This window comes from Pseudorasbora parva, chromosome 9 (assembly GCF_024679245.1).
Source record: "Pseudorasbora parva isolate DD20220531a chromosome 9, ASM2467924v1, whole genome shotgun sequence".
Classification (NCBI taxonomy): domain Eukaryota; kingdom Metazoa; phylum Chordata; class Actinopteri; order Cypriniformes; family Gobionidae; genus Pseudorasbora; species Pseudorasbora parva.
In genome coordinates this window covers 22,918,445-22,945,588 of record NC_090180.1, presented here as the reverse complement: position 1 = coordinate 22,945,588, position 27,144 = coordinate 22,918,445, and the positions used below count along the sequence as shown (strand labels likewise).

Below are 27,144 nucleotides of genomic sequence, written 5' to 3'. Positions count from 1 at the left end.
AAAGTGATTGTAAAAACTAAACTAAACTAAACTAAACTAAACTGTAACTTAGATTAGGTGTGTGCAGAGCCATGTATTGGAATTGCAGTTGTGAGCCCCAATGTTTTTTGTTAATGTAAATTTCAATGTTTTTTTTTAAATTTTATTTCATTCCATTGTAATTCTACTTCAGCTTATAATTCTGAATTATGTTTTCTTGATTCAATTATTATTGCTGCACAACCATGTGTACGTGGGTGTCACGCCCTCACAGCCATCAGACACTGCCACGCCCACTCGTTCACCATCACCAGAATTCTAAACACCTGGGCACCATCACCAGCCACCCTATATCAACCCGGATCACCTTCACATTCACTCTCTGGTCTTGCACTGATCCAACCTCGACTACCTGTCCTTCTTTGAAGCCCTCACCTGCCATCCTCTTCGTCTCCTTCATCATCGTCTTCATCGACTTCCCCTTTATCATCGTCTTCACCATCATCGTCCTTCGTCTGAGTGTCACCATCCTTCTAAGTATCACCTGTGTCCGTAACCTCTGTTAATAAACTTTGCACTTGCACTAATCCATCTGTGTCCTCGTCTGTGTCTGACAGAAGACCAGACCAAATGCAGAGCTCTCCGGACACAGGCGGGGACTACACCGCAGACCACTTCACCACGCTGGTTCTAGCTGTTTCAGTCCTCACTGGTTCACGACACTCCCTCCACCGCTACTCAAGCTAGCGTGTCATCACCTTCACCACCGGCACCCGTTACTTCGTCAGCTGCCTGCGTGAGTCCCATAGCCCGACCAGCGACCTACAGTGGCCATCGGAGGATTGCAGCAGGTTTCTCTTGCAATGTTCCTTGTATATGGAAGCGAAATCCCATCTGTTCCACAGCGAGAGAGGCCGGATGGCATTTATCATCTCATTACTCTCGGGCCGAGCCCTGCAGTGGGCACAGTCACTATGGGAAGCGAATGCCCCCATCATCGGCTCAACAACCGCCTTCTGCACTCATCTTAAAGAGGTATTTGGTCAACAAACTGCCGAATTAACTGTCCATGATTAACTGTTTTCTGTTTGCCAAGGCAAACGAGAGACAACAAGTTCCTATGCATTGCGCTTCCGCACGCTGGCCTGTATGAGCAGATGGAATGAATCAGCCCTCGTCACCGCCTTTCGCCACGGCCTCCTCCCAGAAATCAAACAACTGATTGTGGTCTATGAGGACGGCATGGGCTTGGAAACCCTCATCCAGAAAACCATCTGCATGTCTCAACGGTTATCTGCCTGTGGCCTCTCCTTACCCGCTGCCGATCCTCTGCCCGCTCAAACATCTGTTGCACCTCCAGCACCTGAACCCATGCAGATCGACTCATACCATCTCACCACCACCAAACACCAACGCAGGATCTCACAACAACTGTGTCTGTATTGTGGGGGAGTGACATGGCATTACGACCTGCCCCGTGCAACCCACTTGGCCAGTGGTGAGTACCATCCAATTACCTCCTTTAACAGCAAACCTTACCAAGATGGGTCGGCGGGAAACTTCATCAGTCAGCAAACCCTCGAAAAGTTAACCTCCCAATGTCAATGTTGTTCCGTCGACCTCAGAATCACCACCATTCAGGGAAAACCGTTGGGCCGAGGTCATGTCCGCCATTTCTCCCCCACACTTACACTATGCGTTGGTCATCTGCATGAGGAAACCATCACGTTTATGGTGCTGGAGGAGTCAACTGTGGACATCATCCTGGGACGCCCCTGGTTAATATTACAGCAGCCGCATATCCACCGGTCCACCGGAGAGATCCTGCAATGGGGTGGAACTGCTTTGATAATTGTATTCACCGTCCTCGCCGAAAAGGTCCATCATCATCATCGTCAGTTCCCTTATCATTGCCTGTGCAATCCACCTCAGTAGAGAGTCCTGATACTCAAGTCAACGCGGCCATTCCTCCAGCTTACCGGGCGTTCCAGGTTGTCTTCAGTAAGCGGTTGGCTACCAAATGACCAACCCATCGGCCATGGGACTGCGCCATTGATCTCCTGCCTGGGGCTACTCTACCAAAGGGCTGCGTCTATCCTCTGTCCATCCCGGAACAGAAGGCCATGGAGGAGTATGTGCACAAAGCGCTCCAACAAGGGTTCATCCGACCAACGACCTCCCCTGCCACTTCAAGCTTTTTCTTCGTGGCCAAGAAGGATGGAGGCTTGCGGCCGTGTATCGAATTATCATCTTCCTCTGGTCCCATCAGCCCTAGAACAGCTCTGTGGGGCCACCATCTTCTCCAAGCTCGATCTCAGAAGTGCCTACAACCTCATTCGCATTCGCAAGGGAGATGAGTGGAAGACAGCCTTCATCTCTCCCTCAGGTCACTATGAATATCGGGTGATGCCTGATGGGCTGTCCAACTCACCCTCCATCTTCCAAAATTACATAAATTAGGTATTTTGTGAATTCTTAAACAAGTTCGTCATCATGTATATCGACGATATCCTCATCTATTCTAGTGACCTGAGGGAGCATGAGGAGCATGTCTGTCAAGTCCTGCAAAAGCTCAGAGACCATCACCTTTATCTCAAGCTCGAGAAGTGCGAGTTCCACGTCTCTACTGTCCAGTTTCTTAGGTACATCAAAGACAACCATGGAGTCAAGATGGACCAGAGGAAGGTGGACACCATCACCCATTGGCCACAGCCCAACACTATCAAGGAGCTGAAGCGCTTCCTGGGATTCGCCAACTTCTACCGTCGCTTCATAAAGAATTACAGCCTGCTCAGCTCCTCACTCACCTCTCTGCTCCAGAACCGGCCCAAGTCTTGGTCCTGGACTCCATCGGCCACGGAGGCCTTCCATCAGCTGAAGAACGCCTTCCAGTCCGCTCTGATCCTGGTCCACCCCAATCCTCATCTTCTGTTTATTGTCGAAGTGGACACCTCATCGCCCGGGGTAGGAGCGGTTCTGTCTAAGCGGCAGGGGACACCCTCACGACTCCATCCATGTGCCTTCTTCTCCAAGAAGCTATCCCCGGCGGAGCAGAACTATGACAACGGCAACCAGGAGCTCCTGGCGATCAAGCTCGCCCTGGAGGAATGGAGACACTGGCTGGAGGGAGCAGAACATCCATTTGAAGTCATTACCGACCATCATAACCTAGAATACCTTTGTGACGCCAAATGGCTGAATCATTGTCAGGCGCGCTGGGCCCTCTTCTTCACCAGATTCAATTTCAAGGTGACGTACCGCCCAGGGAACCAAAAAAAACGGATGGATGCCCTTTCCTGTCTCCACCAAGCCGACCCTGAACCTGAGCACCTTGAAACCATCCTCCCTCCAGCCATGGTTGTCAGCCCGATCCAGTTGGCTCTCCCCGAACAGATCCAGCAGGAGAGCGCCCAACAGCCTGCTCCGCTGGGAGGTCCAGAAGGGCACCTCTATGTCCCGCCTTGCCATTGCCTGCCCCTTCTGGACTTGGCTCACTCTTCACCGGGCTCTGGACACCCAGGCAGGAGAAAGATCCTCTTGCTCCTTCGCCACCGCTACTGGTGGCCCGCCATGCCTCGGGACGTCTCCCGATTCATCAAGGGATGTTCAGTCTGCGCCATTGCCAACACCCCTAGGAGACTCCCCGTGGGCAAGCTGGTTCCTCTTCCAATTCCTGAGCATTCCTGGGGCCATCTGGGGATCGATTTCATGACCGACCTGCCTTCTTCCCAAGGATTCACCTGCGTCTTAGTTGTTGTCGACCGATTCTCAAAATCCTGCAAGCTAATCCCCTTCAAAGACTTACCTACCACGTTGGAAACCGTGGAGGCACTCATTACCCAAGTCTTCCAACACTCTTCCGGAAGACATCGTATCCGACCGAGGACCCCAATTTATCTCTAGAGTGTGGACAGCCTTCTTCCGTCTCCTAGGGGTATCCGTCAGCCTCTCATCAGGTTACCATCCTCAGACCAATGTCCAAACTGAATGGAAGATCCAGGAGATCGGGAGATTCCTGAGGGTCTACTGCCACGAGAACCAGGAGAGCTGGAGCAAGAGCCATCTGTCCTGGGCCGAATCCACCCAGAATTCCCTCCAGCAGTCCACCACAGGGCTCACCCCATTCCAATGTGTCCTCGGCTACCAACCACCACTCTTCCCCTGGACGGGTGAGCCCTAAGAGGTCCCAGCAGTGGATTACTGGTTTTTCCAGAGAGAGAGAGGGTCTGGGACTCCAGCAGGCAGTCCAGAGACACAAGCACCATGCTGACGTCAAGCGCGGACCCACGCCGCGGTACCAGCCAGACCAGAAGGTCTGGCTTTCCACACGAGACATCTGTCTCCGGCGGCCGTGCCGTAAGCTGAGTCCCCGGTACATTGGGACTCATTGCTCAAACCCTTCTCTGACCTGTCCCTTCTTCACCCAAAGATCCTGGTGATGGTGCCGTACCAGTCGTCAGGAGCCGCCCGTGGAGGAAGGGGTACTGTCACGCCCTCACAGCCATCAGACACTGCCACGCCCACTCATTCACCATCACCAGAATTCTAAACACTGGGGCACCATCACCAGCCACCCTAAATGAACCCAGCTCACCTTCACATTCACTGTCTGGTCTTACACCGATTCAACCTCGACTACCTGTCCTTCTTCGAAGCCCTCACCTGCCATCCTCTTCGTCTCCTTCATCATCGTCTTCCCCTTCATCATTATCTTCACCATCATCGTCCTTCGTCTGAGTGTCACCACCCTTCTAAGTATCACCTGTGTCTGTAACCTCTGTTCATAAACTTTGCACTTGCACTAATCCATCTGTGTCCTCGTCTGTGTCTGACAGTGAGGGAGAGAACACTGGCGTTGTCTGTTTGCCGCTTCTAAACCCACAAATCATGTTAACTGTACAGTTAGATTTAGATTTTATTTTATTTACTTATGACTGTGACTAGTCAAACAGTCAGAGCTACAATTGGGACTGTTGCTGATTGCTGGCAGCCACTGAGAGGGCGTTGTTTGTCGCTCGCCGTTTTCCACCGCTTCTCTGCTGTTTTTGTTTGAATTGTTGCGGTTGCTTCTGGTTTGAAGGACATTTTATGTTGCTCGCTCTCTTCTGGGTGTCGGCTGCTCACTGGTGGTCTCCCTCAGGCTTGAATTGCATGATGGCTGAGGTTGCCGGTTAACTGGCGGCTTTTGCACTAGCCCAGCGTCATTGCATGATGTTGAGATGTTCCGCGACTCGGCTGCGGCACTGTTCCGTCTTGCATTGCGGCCATGGAGCGGCTTGGACTTCTGCGCCGACCCTGGTATGTCCACAGAAGTGCCCGGAAAACTTTGTTTGCCTCCTGTATGGTGCTGCATCGATCCCCTCCATCTGGTCTTCACCTGTCATGCCTCTACGGCATCATCAGGACACTGCCGAATTAGGAATATGTAGCAATAGAGCCTCATAGCACTGGGAAAAATGTAAAACATGGAGTGGACCACAGTGTGCTGTGGAGCTTACAGAGACTTCCACCATTAGCTCTGTTTTCTGTTCAGAAAAGCTTTTAACTGTTATGTGTTGGTTGATTGTTTGTACTATTCTATATTTTACTTGTTAATCTTGTTACTTGTTTTATGTTTTTGTTTTGTTATTTTTTCCCTTTTCCATTGTTGCACTTTGCATTGTTGCCTTTTCCATTGTTGCACTTTTTCGGAATGAAAAGTTTGTTGTTATTATTATTATTATTATTATTATTATTATTATTATTATTATGTGTAGCACACTGAAGATTAAAATCATTGTGGAATATGCTGAACTTTTTTGTGTAAACATTCTGTGTGGGCCTTCTCAAAACTGACAGATTCTCCAGATGTGTGCTTACCAGCATAAGCAGAAAGTATCTTTATCAAAACTGAGAGTGCTGAGCCATTCATTGATGTTTCCACAGTCTCCAGAAAGTGGATGCTGGGATGTTGTGTTCCAATCCATCTACACTGTCAGCTTGATAAAAGTGATGCGACTGGTTTACTGGCCTACTCTCATGTGAAACAATCCAATTCATTGTGTTTGTTGCACCATCCGTCAAAGTGTCAGCTGTGCCATGTGGCTCTGATGAGGAGAGTAAATAGCGCCTGTCCCTTCCACATGTGGTTAGGGACCTGCTATTTATGCAGGCAGTTCAAGTTTCTGCCAACTGAGAAGAAGGTAGACTATGCTAACACTTCTCTAACTCAATAAAGTTCACTCTGTTTTGCTCTGAGAGATGGTTTTTAGGTCAAGTATGTTTTTTTTTCTTCCTCTTGTTGAGTGTACCACTGGGTTGTCTCAATGCAGTAAAGCAGGTCTCACTGGAGTAAGATGGAATGCCATGCAAAGGTCATAAACGGTCTGTCAGCTCTGCAGTCTGAAAAAACGCATCAGAGAGATGCTTATACTTTCCTCTAAATCCCAGATATGTTTCACTCTAGGCACCAAACTCTGGTTTGATTGATGGAGCTTATTTGTACTGTCTAGTGTTGTGCATGAACCAAAGAGCAAAACATGCATTTACACATTCCATGTTGCTACTAAATGAAACACTTGTGCAGACTCAATATAAATATGTGTTGTTGTTGAAAGATTCCTTACATCCAATCTTTTGTTTAGCCATGAAAGCTAACTTGCTTGTAAAGTATTATTATTAGTGGTACTTGCTAAGGTATTTTCAGATTTTTTCTTGTATTTTTACATGTACAGTACTTTTGCATGTAACATCTGCTACAAAATATATTGATTAAAATGCACTGTATATTTAAATGGAATTAAGGATATAGTGAACTGCACGTTAGCCTTCTTCCTTTGAGCCATCCATCACGGTGTGAGGCTGCACATTCCCAGGAGGGAGCATTTTGTCACAATCTGTGTATTTAGTTTCACTTTCATGGAACAGTGGTCCGGTATTGTCATTGTTACACGCTGTACATTACCTGTTTCTTACCTTTGGATTACTTGAGTTTTTCATCTTACCCTCATCTAAACCTAAACGTGACACTATGCTTCTAACTAGAGGTTTGTTGCTGTTTGTTGGAACTATGGCTTTGAGAAACAATAAATTATAGAACGGTATTGGTAAATAATGGAACTTGCAACTATGGTTGGCAAACAGTGCTTTCACAATTACTTTTCAGGTTTGTGGTCTGCACACGACTCAAGTGCTTTGTCAAGCTGCTGTCGGATAAATAAGATTTGATGGACGAACCTGTGCCTTGACGGGAATCTTGTTGTGTTAAATGTGATAAGGCTTTTCAGTTATATGGGCAGTTACATTTGTTATATTACTTTAGTCACTGTCACTATGGGTGCAAAACCACACCAGAGTTTGTTTGGTAACAGACCCAAGCCAAACTTTTCAGAGGTCTTCTGAAGGTTAAGCTTGTTTGGTGCACTAGGTTATACAGGGAGTGCAGAATTATTAGGCAAGTTGTATTTTTAAGGAATTAATTTTATTATTGAACAACAACCATGTTCTCAATGAACACAAAAAAACTCATTAATATCAAAGCTGAATTTTTTTGGAAGTTTTAGCTATTTTAGGGGGATATCTGTGTGTGCAGGTGACTATTACAGTGCATAATTATTAGGCAACTTAACAAAAAACAAATTTATACCCAATTCAATTATTTATTTTTACCAGTGAAACCAATATAACATCTCAACATTCACAAATATACATTTCTGACATTCAAAAACCAAACAAAAACAAATCAGTGACCAATATAGCCACCTTTCTTTGCAAGGACACTCAAAAGCCTGCCATCCATGGATTCTGTCAGTGTTTTGATCTGTTCACCATCAACATTGCGTGCAGCAGCAACCACAGCCTCCCAGACAGTGTTCAGAGAGGTGTACTGTTTTCCCTCCTTGTAAATCGCACATTTGATGATGGACCACAGGTTCTCAATGGGGTTCAGATCAGGTGAACAAGGAGGCCATATCATTAGATTTTCTTCTTTTATAACCTTTCTTGCCAGCCACGCTGTGAAGTACTTGGACGCGTGTGATGGAGCATTGTCCTGCATGAAAATCGTGTTTTTCTTGAAGGATGCAGACTTCTTCCTGTACCACTGCTTGAAGAAGGTGTCTTCCAGAAACTGGCAGTAGGACTGGCAGTTGAGCTTGACTCCATCCTCAACCTGAAAAGGCCCCACAAGCTCATCTTTGATGATACCAGCCCAAACCAGTACTCCACCTCCACCTTGCTGGCGTCTGAGTCGGACTGGAGCTCTCTGCCCTTTACCAATCCAGCCACGGGCCCATCCATCTGGCCCATCAAGACTCACTCTCATTTCATCAGTCCATAAAACCAAAAAAATCAGTCTTGAGATATTTCTTGGCCCAGTCTTGACGTTTCAGCTTGTGTGTCTTGTTCAGTGGTGGTCGACTTTTTGCCTTTCTTACCTTGGCCATGTCTCTGAGTATTGTACACATTGTGCTTTTGGGCACCCCAGTGATGTTGCAGCTCTGAAATATGGCCAAACTGGTGGCAAGTGGCATCTTGGCAGCTGCACGCTTGACTTTTCTCAGTTCATGGGCAGTTATTTTGCGCCTTGGTTTTTCCACATGCTTCTTGCGACCCTGTTGACTATTTTGAATGAAACGCTTGATTGTTCGATGATCACGCTTCAGAAGCTTGGCTATTTTAAGACTGCTGCATCCCTCTGCAATATATCTCACTATTTTTGACTTTTCTGAGCCTGTCAAGTCCTTCTTTTGATCCACTTTGCCAAAGGAAAGGAAGTTGCCTAATAATTATGCACACCTGATATAGGGTGTTGATGTCATTAGACCACACCCCTTCTCATTACAGAGATGCACATCACCTAATATGCTTAATTGGTAGTAGGCTTTCCAGCCTATACAGCTTAGAGTAAGACAACATGCATAACGAGGATGATGTGGTCAAAATACTAATTTGCCTAATAATTCTGCACTCCCTTTCATTATTCACCCTTTTTAAAATGAACCACACTAACAGAGCAGTTGAACCAAGCATGCCAAGTGTGAACTCTGTATTACCCTTATATATTTATTGAATTTTCATTGTGTCTAGACTGTGGCTGGTTTAACCTAAAATGATTAATCCTAGCTGATTTACCTTGAATAAAAGATCAGGAATAACCCACAGGGAAGGACACAAATTTAACAAACTTGTAATAAAAATGTTAACTGCTGCTAAAGTAAGGCAATTTACCGAACTTGCTGATTTCACAGATTTTTTACGATTTTTAAATTAAATTATGATGAAATAAACAACAGTGGTGCTACATCTCCCCTAAAAAAAGGTTTTATTTGATGTCCTACATCTTGGGATGGGCACTTGAAGTCACCAACCAAATTGCACCCAATTAACTAAAATATCCTAAAAACCTCCTAGCAATGCCTTTGCAACTATTCTGAACACCCTATACCACTCTAAACCCTTTAAAACATGTTGTTATCACCCTCCTGAATGTAAAAGTTAGAATATGCTGACTGTAATTGGTCATTTGATCCAGTCTCTTTTGCCTAGTCTCATTCTGATTCTGAATCAGTAAGATCCCAAAACCATCCTTTTATGATTGTTGAAATGGTGATCCAGCAGAAATGCAGATTGTGCTGTCTCGACTTATGTTTAGACACTATATCGGTGCATTTTGTTCAGCTGAGGTTAATTAATTTCGTGTCTAAGCATCCTGCTCTCACTTCTTTATAGTCTTTCAATGACTGATGAAAAGAAGAACACAGCATTCATCCTGCTTGATTAATTACCTCATTGTTTTGATACGCTTCGTCCAACAACTGTGCTGTTTTAACACTATTAAAATAAATGATAAAGTAAGAATGTCAGCACGGTTCCTCCAGTGTGGACACAGTGCTCTGGCTTTGGCTGTGTGGATGAATGTAGAAGGAACATATCTAGTGCAAGCTGTTTTAATCCAAGTTGAATAAACTTCAGAATAGTTCAGAAAAGATTTCATGCCAGTTGCATACAGATTGACCAAAAGCACAGACAACAAAGAACCTGCAGAGAAGCATGTAAAGTCGCGTCTGTCGTTGAGACATATCTCTAGATGGTTCAGTCACCCTTGTCAGATGCAATATCATATCAGAACTTCTGTCCTGTTTCGTTGCACAGCTTTTATCTGCTCTCTGAAGAATTGCATATTCTGATAGCTTCAATGAGCAGTGTGCTTGTAGTGGGTTTAAAACTGTCCAGACCAGATTGCATTTAAGCAATGTCACATGATTAAGAGTGCTATTGTGCTGAATATCACAACAGCTGTGATTCATCCGTAGACACTCAAATATGCATCAGTTATGTAAATGACTTAATACTGAGCAATGGTGGACAGTAGCAAATTTTTTACAAATGTCTTTACACTTTCAAATATTTATTTTTGAAAACTTTCAAATTCCAAATGAAGTATAATTAATTACATTCTTAATCATAATATCTTAGACTAGCCTAGAAAACGCCTAGACGCAGCTAATCTAATTTGCAGCGAGTGTAGTCTAGCAACTCTCAATAGACTTCTGAGCTGGAAAAAACAATCTCTGGTCAGGCCAATCACATCGTGTATAAAGTCGGTGGGCGGGCTTAACATAATGATGGCAGAGTTGTGTGCTACTTGTAAACACAGAAACTGGCAAACGGCGGTCTTTCATCAGCTTTTGACCGCGACTCTGGAAGACTTGGAGTTAAGCTTTTCTGTGAGAAAAGAACAAAGAACGGCACTGAAGTCATTCTTAAAAAGGGAAGATGTGTTCAGAGTTTTGCCGACCAGATATGGCGAATGTTTAATCTATCAGCAAGCTCCGTTTCACCTTCATTGCTCTGGTTGGTTGTAGCGATATCCTATCGCGTGCGGGAGTTTGAAAGACAACCGTTTATCCCGCCCCTCGGATTAAGCCCTGTCAATGGTGAGTTTCCAGACCAAACATCTTGATGTGGGTCTGGCTTGTTAGGCTACTGTTTGGTTGTAGCGCTATCCAATTGCTTGCAGAAGGAGTTTGAAAGACAACTATTTTTCCCACGCCTCGGATTGATCCCTGTCAATGGTGAGCTCCCAGACCAAACATCTTGATGTGGGTCTGGCTTGTCAGGCTAATCTTACACTTATTATACCACTACATTTCAGAAAAAAAAACATGTCATTCCTTTTTAGTTTCATAAAATATATCCTATAGTGGTGAAGTATAAGTGTTCTGATCGGGGGTTTTCTTTTTTTCTTCTTTTTTATCACATTGAAGGATTGCAGCAGTTAACTTATATAATTTAATGATATGGTCAGAGTGAGCCTCAAGTCTCAAGTGTCTGATTTGTTCTTGTCTGAGTGAAAATGAGCCAAGATCAGGGAGCAATATGAGAGAGCTTGAGTGTCCTGACTCCTAATAATCCATAATACATTGAATAAAGCATATCTGCAATCCATGGCCAGATTCTTTGTCAGCCCAGGTATTCCCAAAATTTATGTCAGCTGAACCCTTTGATCTAAAATATTTATTTGAAGTCAATATTTCAATAATTCAATAGCACTTTCACATTCTGGATTTATGATGTCGGTTAATGGTCCCATGCAGGTAAAGAAATAAAATGCTTAGTTTGATTGGTTTTGTTTGTTTTGTTTATTTATTTATTTATTTATTTATTTATGAGAAAACAAGCTTCTACAGTAGAGTTGGTTTTTAGAAGGTCACTGTATATACAGTAATTCATTTTGAAACTATCTGCATTCAATATAATGCTATCCAAAGAATGGATGTAAACCTTTTTTTCTTTTCTATTGAGTGAAGGGTTTGTAACGCACTGTTTTCCATATCATACAAATTCTGATTGGTACAAATCCATATGAAGGATTGAGTGATGTTTCCGGATATTCATCGCACTCCAGTCAATGAAGAAAGATTCTCCTGTATGTCATTTTCAGTCTTCAATTCCTCCCAGCCCGTAACTATGGAAACTGTGAGTTGAGGCGAGTTGAAGACTAAAAATGCTGTACAGATACAAGTAACATTTCTTGGCCAGCAACGTCCATCAGATAATGCAGGAACAGAACATCTCCGGTGAGTCTGGCCCTGTGTTTTTTACTCCCATATATTTGGTAATTGTGACTCGATATGAAACTTGATAGGACTTGAAAAATAGATGTTCACATATTCAAAACCCGGATTCAATAAATGGATTTTCACATTTTCAATAACTGTTAAATTACTGTTATCTGCAGTTTCAAACTAATGAAAAGCAGAAGAATGAATCCTGGAATATATACAGTATGATGTTGCAAAACTATACTTCTAACATAACATTTGCATTACATTTATGACTTATATGAGTCATAACATTTATGAGAGAGCAAAATATTCTTGGAAGTGGTGAGCCATCAATATTTATTATCACTTTTGCTCAGTTGTGCAATTGTTCTCAACGCTTGAGATTTTATTAGACCCAATCAAGTACAGTATTGCTGTCATATTAAATGGTGTATGACAGCTGTTACTGCAGAGGAAAGCTATATTGAATCTAAACTCATTTTATTAAGTAAAACCCCCCCAAAATGCCAACTACTACTGAAGCATGATATTATCTACGCTTGATTGTCTTCTTGCCATATTAATCTGATGAAAAAATAATTTTTGAATGTTATTTCTACACTAACTAAATATTTCATCTATAAAACTCTAATATTGTCGAATATTAAGCCGCTAACTAAGCAAGCCAGAGGCGACAGTGGCAAGGAACCTAAATTTCACTGACCAAAAAAATAAGCTACATTATTTATACTGTTTGCATAAACAAAATGGTGCTAGCAGCAGTCTTTGCGCTGCAGTTATGGAGGAAAAATGCTCCACAAAACCAATTTGTCAATAACACTGTAATTATGGAGAAAAAAATATTCATATCAAACAAAACCTAAATAATGAAGTAGACTACTCACCTATTGTTAGAAAAAAGAAGTCTTTTGAGCTGGAGTCTAATTACACAGAAGCACATAAACAGCAGTTTCCAATCAGTAAATCTGACTGAATCTCAACTGTTTGGTGTTTGGGTTCCTGATTTGTTTGTCAACAGCTAATTTGAGAAGCTGTTTCACTCTGAAATGCCTAACAGTCTATAGAGGGGCAGTGATTGAAATTTGCATTTCATGTTGACTTTAAATGTCTGAATGGAAGCCCATTTCTGCCTCAGAGTAATAAAAAAAAGTGTACGATGAAGTATAAATTAAGAAATAAATGTGCATAGCGAGAAACAGCCACAATTGTCTTGTTTTCCCTTTTTAACGTTACTCTCTAGTCAAAACAGGCTTCCATACTTCTGTTCTGCAGCAGAAATGCTGTCAGTGTGAAAGGACATCAAGAGCCTGCTGTTACTCATGCATGTGGTGTGAAACAGGCCTCTGGCTTTTCTGACCAGAGCAAGATAAATGGAGAGTCCATGACCCAATCAGAAGTGTCATGAATCAGTGATGTTCAGTGATTTCCCATTCCACTTTAAAAATGAATGGGCTGGGTCAGATTCGTGTAAGGTCATAACACACCAAGCAACGTACATGTCAGTCTTTTTCCTTACAGAGAGAAAATAACAGAGGTTGATCATTAAATTATTACAGACACAGAAAGATGATATAAGCTGTTTTTGTTGGGGCCCCCAAATATTTTAAATTGTTTTATCTCAAGCTTTTCTTATTATTGAAGCGCAAATATATATGTTTATATCTTTCCATGCCCTTGTCTGGTTACAGGTGCACTATGCCAATTTACATCCGCTAGAGGTCGCCTATTCAAAAAAAAAGGTATATTTTGATTAGCGCAGCATCTTGGGACATGTGGTCTTCACGTCACAGCCGGTGGAAAATAGGATTTGGGCAGAAATCCCATTCATGAATGCGGTTACTGTAGTATGAAGCAGAGCAGGACCAGTGTTGTGGAGCTAAGCACGGCTGCTGGAGCGATTTTTTACACAAACACCCGCCATGCGAGAAATGGAACTTTTATTATGACGGGACGGAACACAGTCGTGATGCAGCTCTTTTTATCATATTAGATACAATTAAGTGTGTTTAAAATTAATGTTATGACGTTACTCTGTGCGTTCGCTCGGTGGCTGCTGTGACACTTGTTCACACTGATAAGAGAAAAGTGCTTCTGCCAAATAAAACCGGAAACTGAGGCTAACACAATTGACAGGTGACTCCCTCAAACGCTATGCTGAAACGTCCCGGCTCATTTGTTAAAATAGCAATTTTCTCACAATTTACAATTAGTTTGGGGGTAAAACATTTGGGATATTGTAAGTACTCAACTGAACAAAATATATAACACTGGCCTGCTGTCTTTTGGGTATTTTACTGCAAAAATACTACATAGTGCACCTTTAAGCAGGATTATCCTTAATCACATTTTAATAGTTATGATTAGTTTTGGTTTCAATTACATTGTATTCAGTTTGTTGTGTCTGCTTTTATCTAATTAGTTTTCCCTTTGTTCTCAGTTTCCCACCACTAGTTTGTCTTGTAATTAGATCCCATCTCTAGTTTGTCAAACTGTTGTCCATTCTTGTGCACACTGCTACCTTGACATATTTGTTTTATTAAAACACTTATCTATTTTCTTCTACTCTATTCATCTTCTGCTTGGACTACCCGTGACGCACGCACAGTGAATGATCACCATGTGTAAACATTGTACTTTCTATTTCTTGAGGAAATGTAGTTGACTATAAGTATACTTAGCAGAGAGCGTATACTAAGTACACTACGTTTTCTTAAGGGAAGTGACTTCACAAACCTGTCTGGTCTGTGTCTTGCATTTGAAAGAGCACTATGGTAGTCAAGACCACTAACTTCTCACTTGTCTAAAGAAGAATCATATTTAGAAGGTTCCATTTAAAATATGTTTTTTTTTTCTTCCTTTTTGTAAAATGCTTCAATGTCTAAAACGTTGGTCCTTCAATATCAGAAGTTGACATTCTTTGTCATTTTTATTTAAAATTTCATATGTATGTTTTGATTTCTGCAGCCTGCAAGAATAATTGTATTATGTATGTTATATAAAAACAGAACCATTTATTTATACAGGCTTTGTGCTTTCTTATGCCTGACCAGTTATTATTTTGTAATTTCACTGCTTATTAATGTAATTTACTTTTGTTGCATTACCAATGGACCTTTTTCTTTCTTTCTTTTTCTTCTCCACTCTAAATGGAATGGACACAATTACTTCATATTACTTGCAGACATTTAATTACAGCCATGGAAATGATTGACCCAGTGTACATTATCAGCAATTATTCTGTTGCAAATTGCATAATTGTTCTGTTTAGAGGTAAAAGTAAAATGTCATTAAGGGAAATTTTGATACCATTTATAAATGGTACTGATGATGAATGTGAAAAGGACAACAGTCTCTTTGCAAATATCAGCGTTGATAATGGGGATGTTTGGATAAGAGAAGAGCCCTTTTCTAATCAGAATTCCTAAATGAGCTGTAATTGTTGTCTAAGCCCAGCCATGCTTGATCAGCTTATTCTTAGTTGCTAGCAGGGGGGAATGACTCATAGTGGTATGTGGCTCTTATGAACTCCATGTACTCTTTGAATTTGGACCTTTTCGTTTGCAAGGTCATATTGAGAGAATCAGATAAATTCACCAACCACAAATTTACTGTGTTTTTTAATACTTGAGAATTATACTCTCTGAAGTATTTCTTTATTACAAATCACAAATTAAAAAGGTATTACATTTAAATAATAAAATCAACAATACTATAGAGGTTTAGAATTCTATGAGTTGCTGCCTTCATGTACTCGTGTCATATTATATCTTTTCGATTCCTGAGTTTCTGAGTTCTGAGCTGAACGATTGCTGCTGTGAATGCTATTCTTAACTGTGGTAAAGAAGTGTGGTCCTCATTGACTTCCATAGTATTATTTTGTCCTTCTATGGAAGTCAATGGGGACCACACTTGTTTACCACATTGAAGAATAGCATTCAGAACATCAACCGTTTGGTTAATGATATTTTTCATAAAATCTTGTTTTGTGTTCATCAGAAGAAATAAATTCATACAGATTTGGAGGGACATACAAGTTGAGGGAGAGTAAATGATGACAGAATTTTCAGTTTAGGGTTAACTATTCCTTTAGTAGCAAATGAGAATTAATTTTGAGACAAAGATTTTTAGTTTTGTTTAAGGTAATTAAAGCAGCATTTCCCCATTCAGTCAGTCTGGAAATGTTTGGAAATAGAAATATGGAAGCGGATGCAGAGCACATTTGTCATTCACTTCGGAGCAGATTGTGTGCTGCTGAAGAGTGTTCCTCTTTATACAGCGAGAGAAAAATAACGAAGAGGAGAAGTTTGGAGTGTTGGGGTCTGAGTATGCAGTGCAGCACTTACCTGCTTCCACTTACAGCACTGTGCAACGGGTGTGTGGAAGTCTCTTGAGAGTGTCCTAGGCCCAGCCAGCATTCCCGTTCGAGAGCTATTCCTACTGGACAGCAGATTAGAGCAACTTCTGTGAATAGCCAGGGTGACCTGAGGATTACAGTTAGGGCTACCCCTCTGAGGCAATCTCCATGGTCCCATAATCCATCTGACGCACTGCAGCCGGTTGAGTTACAGATACCCCTTTTCCACCAAGGCAGTGCTGGTGCTAAATCGGAGCCAGAGCCTAGTTTCAAATCGGTTCTTTGTGTTTCCACAGCCAAAGCACCAGCTCCGAGCCAGGAAAAGTGGTTCTTAAGTAACACCAAAACATTGCTGGGCTAGAAGTAAGAACCGCTTGCGTCACCGGCTGGGGGCGGCGTTACTGTGATCAACAAGATGGACACAAACCTGTGACCGCCATTTTTTCAATAGCAGCTAATCAAGCTAACAGCTGCTGGATTGTAATCTCCGTCTATACAAATCATGGACAGCTGCACGAATGCGTTGGATTTGCGGCGTTTTAATGCTGATTTAGGATCATAGAGCCATGAGCCACTGAGGGAAGGCTTGTTCGAGATGCATCGGCGTGCACTGTGCAGACTGATTGCGTATGACATCAAAGTAGAGCGAGCGCCAATGACTCCTTATGCTTTTGAATCGCTCACGCGGTATTTTGATATCATACACGGATCGGTCTGCGAAGCGCCGATGCATCTCGAACAAGCCTGGTGTGTTTGTATTTCCCGCTGCCTCACTAGCATTGCTAAAACGCTAGCGAGAAAGATGAGACATATACAGTGACGTAAGACCTAGCTCTGCGGTGGTTCTCTTACATGTGGAAAGCCAAACCGGTTCATAAAGGCTCTCAAGTCGAACCAACTTAGAACTGACACTAGCACGGGCTCTGAACTAGCACTCGGTTCATTCTGGTGGAAAAGGGGTAAGAGAGAGCAGGCTGGACCCTCCAATGGGGCATCCAGTGGTGACTTGTCCAGTTGCTTCCAGGATGCTGATCTCTGCATCAGAGGCAGAGCTTCAGTCATAAGGTGATAAAGACTCGGCTGCATTGCCTCCCTCTGTGAGAATGCTGTTGCCCTTCATGGACCCATAATTGATGGCTATGCTTTCCCGGGTTGCTGTTTCTCATCTCCCTGCCCCAGTGCCCTTTTTCACTGTAGTGCATGAAGAGCGCACTAGTTCATGATTACTCCCCACTACCATCACTGGCAGGCCAGCCAAGTGGTACGTGGAGATCCCACCGGTGGATCAGGCCATTGTGATGCAACTGGGTCCGCATCTTCCTGGTGTGGTAATCCACATCTCCCATTCAAGTTTACGTTCAACTCTAACAGGCAAAGCTTACAGAGCTGCTGGTTGCCGAGGGCATCCCCATACAGCCGCCACCACTTTTGTTAAAGCCCAGTAGCAGCCTCCATTTGGGCAACAGTGTGGAGCCGGCTGCAGGAAGGTTGATCAGGCTGCTGCCAAACCAAGTGGCAAGCAGAAATCCAAGTGACCCTGAGATGTGCCACCCAGAGATGGAGGGAACAGCTCATTGGGAGGTGGTGTCCACACTACTCCCTCCCGTGGATGAGGGCCAGGGGAGAAACTTTTGTTCAAATGGAATTTGTTCTGCCCCTGGTCTTCGGGCAAGTGGTACACAAAACTTTAATACAAGAGCTGTTCCAATATCTCGGGGTGCCAAAAGAGTGCCATGCTTTGCAGTGTACGACGCTATGCCTTGGCCCCCTCAGGTTCCTCTCCTCTCCCACAGGCTCTGGCTGTGCACTCAAGAGGCCTCCACACACCCAGGTAAGTGCTGCCCTGCACACACACTATGCCATCTGAGTCTGGTACCTGCATGCTGCCTCGCTGCCCCATTGTGGGTACATCTGTGCTGCTGTTAGTTCCGCTTGCTTGGTCGCTGGAAGCCTGGCTAACACTTCTTATCCTATCTGGCTGGCTCATCCATTCTATCAGATTCAACCATGCAATTCAGTTTGCCCGGTTACATCCTGTCCATTCCAAGGAGGGTGCACCTGTTTTACGGGCAGAGATTGCAGTCCTACTTCAACAGCCTGTACTTCATTTTGCCCAAGAAAGGTGGTGGGTTACGCCCAATCTTGGACCTGCAGACCTGCACAAGCTGCTGTTCAAGATGCTAATGCAGAAACGCATCTTTCGGTGCACCCGTCCCCAAGATTGGTTTGCTGCGATCGATCTGAAGGATATGTACTTTCATATCTTGGTTCTCTCTCAACAAGGGGCGAGCTTATCAGTACATAGTCCTACCCTTCGGGCTGTCCCTGTTGCCCATTGTATTTACAAAGGTTCTCTGGAGTCTGAAGCATGAGGTTCCATGTCTGGTCCCTGGACAGGATGCAGAGGTTCTAGGTTATCTGCCACAAACAGTTGTAGACAACATCACTGCTGGTAGAGCCCCCTCTATGTAGCGCTTCTATGCTTTTAAGTGGGACCTTTTCATTGAGTAGTGCTCTTCTTGATGAGAAGACCCTCTTGGGACTTGCCTCTGGTGCTAATGTCACTGCAGAGAGTGCCCAATTTGAGAGTTGAAAATCTTGTCTTGGATAATCTTGCTTCCATTAAGAGGGTAGGGGCCCTGCAGGAATTTTTGGTCGACGTGCCTAGAGCCCAAATATGTGCCCAGATATGTGTTCTTTCAAGACCAGGTATTGAACCTGCAAGCGCTGCCCTCGAAAGAGGCAGACCCAGCTCTGACCTTTTTCTATCCCGTCTGCACTCTGCGGTTTTGTGTGGAGTTAATGCAAAGCTTCAGGACCTCAGAACAGCTGTTGATCTGTTATGGAGGCCAGCAGAAGTGTAAGGCTGTCTCTAAGCCAGGGGTGTCAAACCACTTCCTGGAGGGCCATAACCCTTCAGAGTTTAGCTTTAACCTAAATTAAACACACCTAATCCAGATAATCAAGTCATTCAGGCTTATTTGAAAACTAGAGGTATGTATGTTGGAACAGAATTGGAGCTAAACTCTGCAGGGCTGTGGCCCTCCAGGAACTGAGTTTGACACCCCTGCTCTAAGCAGAGGGTGACCCACTGGATAGTGGATGCCACCAACATGACGTACCATACCCAAGGCGTGCCTTGACTGCTCGGGTTGAAAGCCCACTTCACTAGGTGTGTTTTGCCTTTTCCTGGGCGCCGGCGCATAGCACCTCGCTGACAGATATATGCAGAGCTGCGGGTCTGGTGACAACTAACATATACACTAGATTCTATATCCTCCCTGTAGAGCCGGTATCTTCCTGTGTGCTCCCTTCAACCAGCCATTGACACCAATGTGCCCGTTCTAAGTGTCCTCTTGCTGCGCCATTCCACCCCTCATTGACTGGATATGTGCGCTTTATTGCTCCAGTAAGTTCCCCAGCTATGCGAACCCTGAAGTTCCTCCACCACAATATGACTGTCAGATATGGTTGAGCATCTAATGCCAGGCCCAGTAGCATAAGCGCACCCCAGTGCTGGACCCCCTGCTGAGCTATGTGCCATATGTTGTTAAATCCTTAAATCTATATTAAATTATTATTGGCTCTCCTTCAGTACTATCAGAATCATCATGCTCCTGTATTTCTATATTATAATTTTAATGACAGTATATTTATGGCAAAAAAAAAACTCTTTTATTTATTGAAATAAATCCAAAATAGATCGAAAACTTTGCTAAAGGGATTGTTTCAAACAAGCAGTGGTGTAAAGTAATGGATTACAAATACTCTTGTTACTGTAATTGAATAGTTTTTCTCAGGAATTGTACTTTTTACAGTATTTTAAAAACAGTGTACTTTTACTTTTACATGAGTACATTTTAAGTACATTTATTTTCCCTAAACCTGCCGTCGCTACATTGTTTATTTTTTATTTTTTATTTTTTTATAGTTAGTCCTGTGTCTTCATGCGTCAAATCAACCATGATAGCGACCAGCCTAGAGTGAGAGGCACGCACACTTTATGAAAGGGGGCTGTTTCTGGTTACTGTATAATGACTGAAATCGTGAAATTGCCTTAAACAATTACTAAAAATTGATCGCAGAATATACACATTTTTAATACACGCACAAAGGGTATGTATTCTGTTTGCGCTGCATAAACTCGCAGTGTCATCTGCTGGAAACACTTAATATAGCTTGATTGTTTGCCAGTCTTCAAATTGCATTAGGCATTAAAGGATCATTACTGCTAGATTTTTGTCCCTTACATCTATTTCGTTTAACATGTAAATGCATTAACCTGCTTTCTGTCAGCATATTGAAGTGCATATTCTAATGAAATGTGTTCTCACGTGGCGATTTAAAATTGTAGTCCATGTATATAGCAAAAAACTTTAATAAAACATCAGATTTATATTTAAATCAGGTTTATTTTTTAATTGCAAGCAAACATAATTGTGAAATTGTGAGTTACTTGATTCTGATTTCTTAAGTGTATTCTTTTTACAGAGAAAACATTTATTGGAAATAAAGCAGTAGAATGAATGTGTCTTGAAAAGAAAGAACTCTTGTTCCCATTCAAGGAACTCGAGCTGCGTCACCGCTCTGGGTGGAGCTCTGCCTCTCCATGTGCTGCGATCCCGCCGGGCGCTCTTCGAGGAGGGCGTCCCGGCTCGCGTTCCCCGTGGCACGGGCCCCGCTGCTGCTGAGGGACAGTGCAAGCTCATGTCGTGGGGCTCGCAACTGGATCTAACGGAGGGGTTTGTGACGGGCTCCGCACTTTCTTAGCCTTCACCTGTTAGATCCACGGCTGTTTCTCCAGGTTTGGGAGCCCGTTCTGCGGCTTCTCCCGCCCGGGGTGCAGCTTCCTCTGAGGAGGTTGATGTCTGCAGTATCGACGCGGGGATGAAGATTCGCCACTTCAAACCCCCGCGAGTGAGGAGCTAGTGGATGTTTTGAGCAGGGCTTTGGTTAGATTAAGTATTGACTGGCCAAATGAACAGCAGGAGCGCGCCTCAGTAAAAAGCAGGCTTGATGATCGCTTTCTGCCAGCCTGTTCTGCGAAGCTTCCACAGCGGAGTTTGACGTTTTTCATGGATCTCCACACCAAGGTGTCAAGATCGTGGAAGCAGCCCATGTCATCACGAGAGTTTTCAGCCCCCACACAGCAGTGTATAGTAATATCACAGGGTTGAAAAGGCATGGTTATGTTTCGATGCCGAGGGTGGAAGAGACGCTCGCGAGCCATCTCTCTCCCGATTCGGCATCGGCCATTAAAGCTCCCGCTTTGCCCACTAAGCCATTAAAGTCAACATCTGCTTTAGTGGGTAAAGCATACTCGGCAGCAGGTCAGGCCGCCGCATGTCTGCATACAATGGCTATTATGCAGGCATACCAGGCTGACCTGCTGAAGGACCTGGGGGAAAGTGATGAGATCGGGGCTGATCATGAGCTCCGATCTTCTGCAGATTTAGCCCTCCATGCCACTAAGGAGACGGCCAGATGTATTGGCCGTTCTTTGGCAGCCCTGGTGGCCACAGAGAGGCATCTTTGGTTAAATCTGACCGAGATGAAGGAAAAGGACAAAACATTTTTGCTTGATGCACCGCTGTCTCCTGAGGGCCTGTTCGGTGACTACCGTCACCGACAGGTTCCAGGAGGCCAAAAAGCAGGCAGCGGCACTGAAGCAGTTCCTTCCCCGTAAACCCCAGGCCTCATCTGCTGCTGTGAGAGAGCAGCAGACCGAGTGCTAGCTCCTCCCATCAAGCGCAGCAAAAGCAGAGTGTCGCCACCCGCACACCCCTGCAGAAAGGGTGGGGTGGTTGGCGGTGCTCTCAGGCGCAGCCTTCTAGAGGTAGGACTGATCTGAGGACAGTTATTATCTCGAAGAAGGCTGTGTCGAAAAAGTCCTGACGCCTGTGTGGTCAGGACAGTGAGGGTGGTCCCCTCCTGGGGCAGGCGGTGCTTACCTCATTAGACGGTACCCGTCGGCCCTCGGCGCCCTCACAGGGTCATTCCACCTACCGAGCGCCGGGGCGTGGAGGGCCCTCACGGGCCATCCGAGGATGGCTCGTGCCCTCTAAGGAGGGGAGTGGCACCGTCGAGTCAGTTGTTTCCTGCCGGTTCGCCGTTTCAGGCGCTGCACTTGCGGTGCAGAGTACATCAGAGGCCAGCCTTGAGAGGCTGGTACCCTTAGTAGATTTTGCGGCAGAGTGGGAGAATCTGCCAAATATTTCTCGTTGGGTCCTGCAACAAGATTTTTATAAAAAAAAGTGGTATGCCGTACAGTTCAGATGGCATCCACCTACTCTCAATGGGGTTCTGCCCACGGTGGTGGGCCCCGAGCAGGCTCTGGTCATGACTCACAAAGGACAGACTCAAAAGAAAACCTCTACATAATGGCTGTATTTTTAGTGCTACCAGTCAAAACTAAAAAGAAATAGTCAAAGAAATGTTGAAATACTGTTGGTGATCTTTTTTTTTTTGTCTTACTGAGAATCATCAATAAAAGAGTAAGATATTTTTAATTTGCAGGGTATAAGTAAGGGATAATCCACAGCTAGCCATGCTTTAAAGGATTTTAATGCACGGCATTGAGGTGAAGAACAGCCCGGCGCGAAGCAGTGGGTGGTTGCCTCTTGGTCGTGTATTAAAATCATTTAATGCATGGCTAGCCGTGGATTATCCAGCTTATACCATGGTTATTTGCCAAGTTAAAAAACAAGTTAAAGCTGTAACTGATGTTTTTTAAGAGACGGGTTAAAATGACGGTTGTTTTATTACGTCTCGTTAGTTCTAGCACACCGTCGTTTTAAATAAAGTAGAGCCATCGAAATGTTTTTATATGAACAAATTACCATATTTATTTAAATTCATTATTAAAAAAGAGACACAGAGACCTGAAAGAGAAAGATCAGAGAGAGAAAGATCAGAGAGAGAGAGAAAGAGAGAGAGAGAGAGAGAGAGAGAGAGAGAGAGAAAGAGAGAGATGCGTCTGCGATCCCTTCTTTATGTCAGTCTGAAGATCCCCTCGTTGCTTAAGCAAGTCAGACATAACTTAATGATTATTTAATGGATTTATTAAAATTATCTATGAAACAGGCAACACTGCAGTAACAAGGCAATCTTTATTTGAACTAATCATCATTATGTAGCCTAGTGTGAAATAAACCCAGCGTCAACCTATAAAGACACATTACATTTAATGCATTAAATTAAATAATAATATAGGTGCTCGAGTCTGTCAGTGTAGGTGTCACTACCATCATAGAATGTAAAAAACGCACGACACGCGGCGACATGTTCAGCAACTCTGTGTCATGCAGGTGTCATGTCCGTGTCAGTGTTGGTCGCCATAATGTCAGTGACATGACAATGAAGACCGCGTGTGCCACGGATGTGCCAATACGCCCATAGTCATAGATATGTATACGTTTACATACCTGCTCATAGTAACATTGTGCCATTGGATTCTGTGTGTCACGTCATGTCTCATGTCACTTAATGTTGCCATAGATATGTAACGTTATACGTATAGACATATCTGTGGCTGATACTGCAGTCTGCCACTGTCACTCTGTTTGCAAGCGTAACTGTGTTACTATGGTTACCTGTGATTTTAGTGGCGGATTAATTTCGAACTGTAATCAAACTGACTGGAACTACCTGTGCATTAAACGGTTTTACTGCACACCTTCCAGCCAATCAGAATCGAGTATTAAAAAAGACCATGGTATAAGGTGGAATAACATTCATAGCATAATACTCACTACTCACTAATCTTGACTACTTTTAAAAGGGCTACTTTTTACTCCTACTTTGAGTAGTATTTAGGACAGGTACTTTTACTCTACTAGACCACATTTTTTTACTAGACTAACTACATTTTTTTTTACATGTAACAATAATTCTACTTGAGTATGCTTTTTCAGTACTCTTTCCACCACTGCAAACAATTATTAACTTTAACAGGTACACCCTGTTTTTTGCTTTGTTGTAAATTCTTGAACCAAAAAAAAAAAATCAAATACTATTAATAATAATAATAATAATAATAATAATAATAATAATAATAATTATTATTATTATTATTATTATTATTATTATTATTATTATTATTATTATGACCAGATTATGGGAAGTAGGACATTTCCAAAGGCTTGTGAAGCACTTTTGACGTGCATGTGAACATATAAATGAAAGAGTAAAGAAGCAGGCATGTGGTAGGCCTACCTGCAAACTGATAAGTGCATGTATATAAGTCAGTATTGCTGTTTTTTAATGCTCTTTACTTGGTTGTCTGTGTGTCTGTGTGTCTGTGTCTGTGTGCGTGTGCGTGTGCGTGTGCGTGTGCGTGCGTGTGCGTGCGTGTGTGTGTGTGTGTGTGTGTGTGTGTGTGTGTTAGTTCTACAGGTGTTTCAGAGCTCTTCTCAACTGTGACAAACCCCAGCGAGGTTCCAGTCTGAAAAGTTCTTCAAAGGCAAATAAACCTTTTCGGCCTGGACGCCGCACTGACAACTTTACCTTTGTGGTTGCTTCAGTGGGACCCACAGTGGTCCCCAATAAGACAAACCCAGTGGTGGATGGCCCTCTATCAACAGATAATGCCAAACCTACAGTGGTCTCCCTTGTGGCCCATTATAATGGTTGAGATTTATTCTGTTTCAAAAATGGCAACACTTGAAGAAACTTTTCACACAAAGCGAGGGAAATGAAGTGTGAGATTTGGAGGATCTTACATGCATATGGCGTATAAATATTATGAAAAATTCTAAAATGAAAGAATCCTGAGGGAGGTTGATTTTGTGGAATTTATTTATGTGTTCAGGACATGTCTGCTCTCCAACAACAGGGTGTTATTTTCTCTAAGTAATATGTAGCTAGCAGTTTCTCTGAGATTCTGCAGATGTTGATATTGTTATTTTTGTAGACCTGTCCAAAAAATCTGCTCAGAAAAAAACAGATTCTTATTACTACTATTACTATATTATAAGTATGTACAGTAAACGTACGTACAAAAGCTCTTAAATGTCTCTTCGAAAATACTCTTTTTGATTGTTTTTGTTGTTTTTTAGTCCTGAAGAGAAAACAATATTTGTAATAATGTTCAAAGTTATTAAAACAAAATGTTTTTTCTACATATACTGTTAAAAAAACAAACAAACAAACAAACAAACAAAAAAAAACAAAGAGGGAAGTTGGGTATGATGATTTTTTTCCCAAAGACTTTTAAACCTGTGTTGCCTGTATACAGTGAATGTAAGTTACTGTTTCTATGTTTGTTTGTTTTTGTTTAATAATCAATGTTCAAGGCTAATTATAATTATATCATGTTTATAAGTCTATGCCATGAAAAAGTATTTGTCAGTTTATGTTGAAATTTGTAAAAAACAAAAAAAATATAATAATAATTATATAATTATATAAAAAACAGTGATCCAAAAATGTCATGTTACGACATTTAACTTTACTGTATAACAAACCCGTACATAGGCACTTTATATTTAAGCATATTTCACAAACATAAATTGTATGTGTGTTATTATTATGTCTAATATGAATCTGGTCTAACAATTTATTATAGACGACCATTATGTCTCCAAGTTGGAAACGTCTTCTGAATTTTTATAGTTATAGTTATTATGATCGACTCTTTGTTTGATTGTGTGTGTGTGTGTGTGTGTGTGTGTGTGTGTGTGTGTGTGTGTGTGTGTGTGTGTGTGTGTGTGTGTGTGTGTGTGTGTGTATGTGTGGCCTGGTAATCCCTACGTTATGGGGACAAAATTTCCCCGCAAAGATGGCAATATCCGAAATCCTTGTCCTTGTGGGGACATTTTTAGGTCCCCATGAGGAAAACATCTTATAAATCACACAGAAGGAGTTTTTTTTTTAAGAAAGTAAAAATGCAGAATGTTTCCTGTGATGGGTAGGTTTAGGGGCAGGTGCAGTATGTACAGTTAGAATTAGAATGTACAGTTAGGGGATAGAATGTACAGTTTGTACAGTATGAAATCAATTACGCCTATGGAAAGTCCCCATAAAACATGGAAACAAGATGTGTGTGTGTGTGTGTGTGTGTGTGTGTGTGTGTGTGTGTGTGTGTGTGTGTGTGTGTGTGTGTGTGTGTGTGTGTGTGTGTGTGTGTGTGTGTGTGTGTGTGTGTGTGTGTGTGTGTGTGTGTGTGTCAGTCTAGACATTCATGTGGTGGTGAAGAACTCGGGCTTTATCTTTCAGTTAACATTAAATTAATTATGCTCCAAACACATTCCATTTAGAAACACATGTCTGAAATTTAAGATGTTCTAGATGGGCAGTACATGAGTTCAAGTCGCTGTAATATTTTAAGAGAAAACTTTTTTTTTTTTTTTTTTTTTTTTAAAGCTCCTTTAAGCATTTTAATCAGCTCTGCATATTTGTGCTCAGTGTATGGCTTATATAAATGAACTTAATTAGTTTTGCATGACCTGTGTTATGTTCATTCACCCAGAGATGCTGGAGTCTGATTTGATTTATGTTTGATACAATAATGCAGTAATAACAAATACCAGAATAATGCATAAAAAGAACTCCACATTTACAGCAGTATGTGGATAACGGATAACACATTTTGCCATAACAGTAGAATCTCAATGAACGTATAAAGGACTACTGGCAGGTAAATAAATGTGGAGGACCTCCAAATCAAGTGCAAATCTACTGTAGCTTCAGACTGTTAAAATGTTTTTATTTTTATGTTTAATTATCCCTATTAATTATATTTAATTATTTTATTATGCAATTAAT

The 27,144-nt window shown here is 42.6% G+C and overlaps 1 protein-coding gene across 2 annotated transcripts in view; it reads left to right on the top strand.

Moving 5' to 3' along the window:
• tmtopsa (teleost multiple tissue opsin a) overlaps positions 1–26,941 on the top strand; it is a 110,031-nt gene extending 83,090 nt beyond the window's left edge. The window contains exon 4 of one of the 2 annotated variants that reach the window (XM_067454339.1): positions 24,767–26,941. In XM_067454339.1, the coding sequence (XP_067310440.1) occupies positions 24,767–25,012 (246 nt within the window). In that variant the 3' untranslated portion in view covers positions 25,013–26,941. The remainder of the gene's footprint in view (positions 1–24,766) is intronic. The other variant, XM_067454340.1, reaches the window with a different exon arrangement.
• Positions 26,942–27,144: the final 203 nt, after the last annotated feature.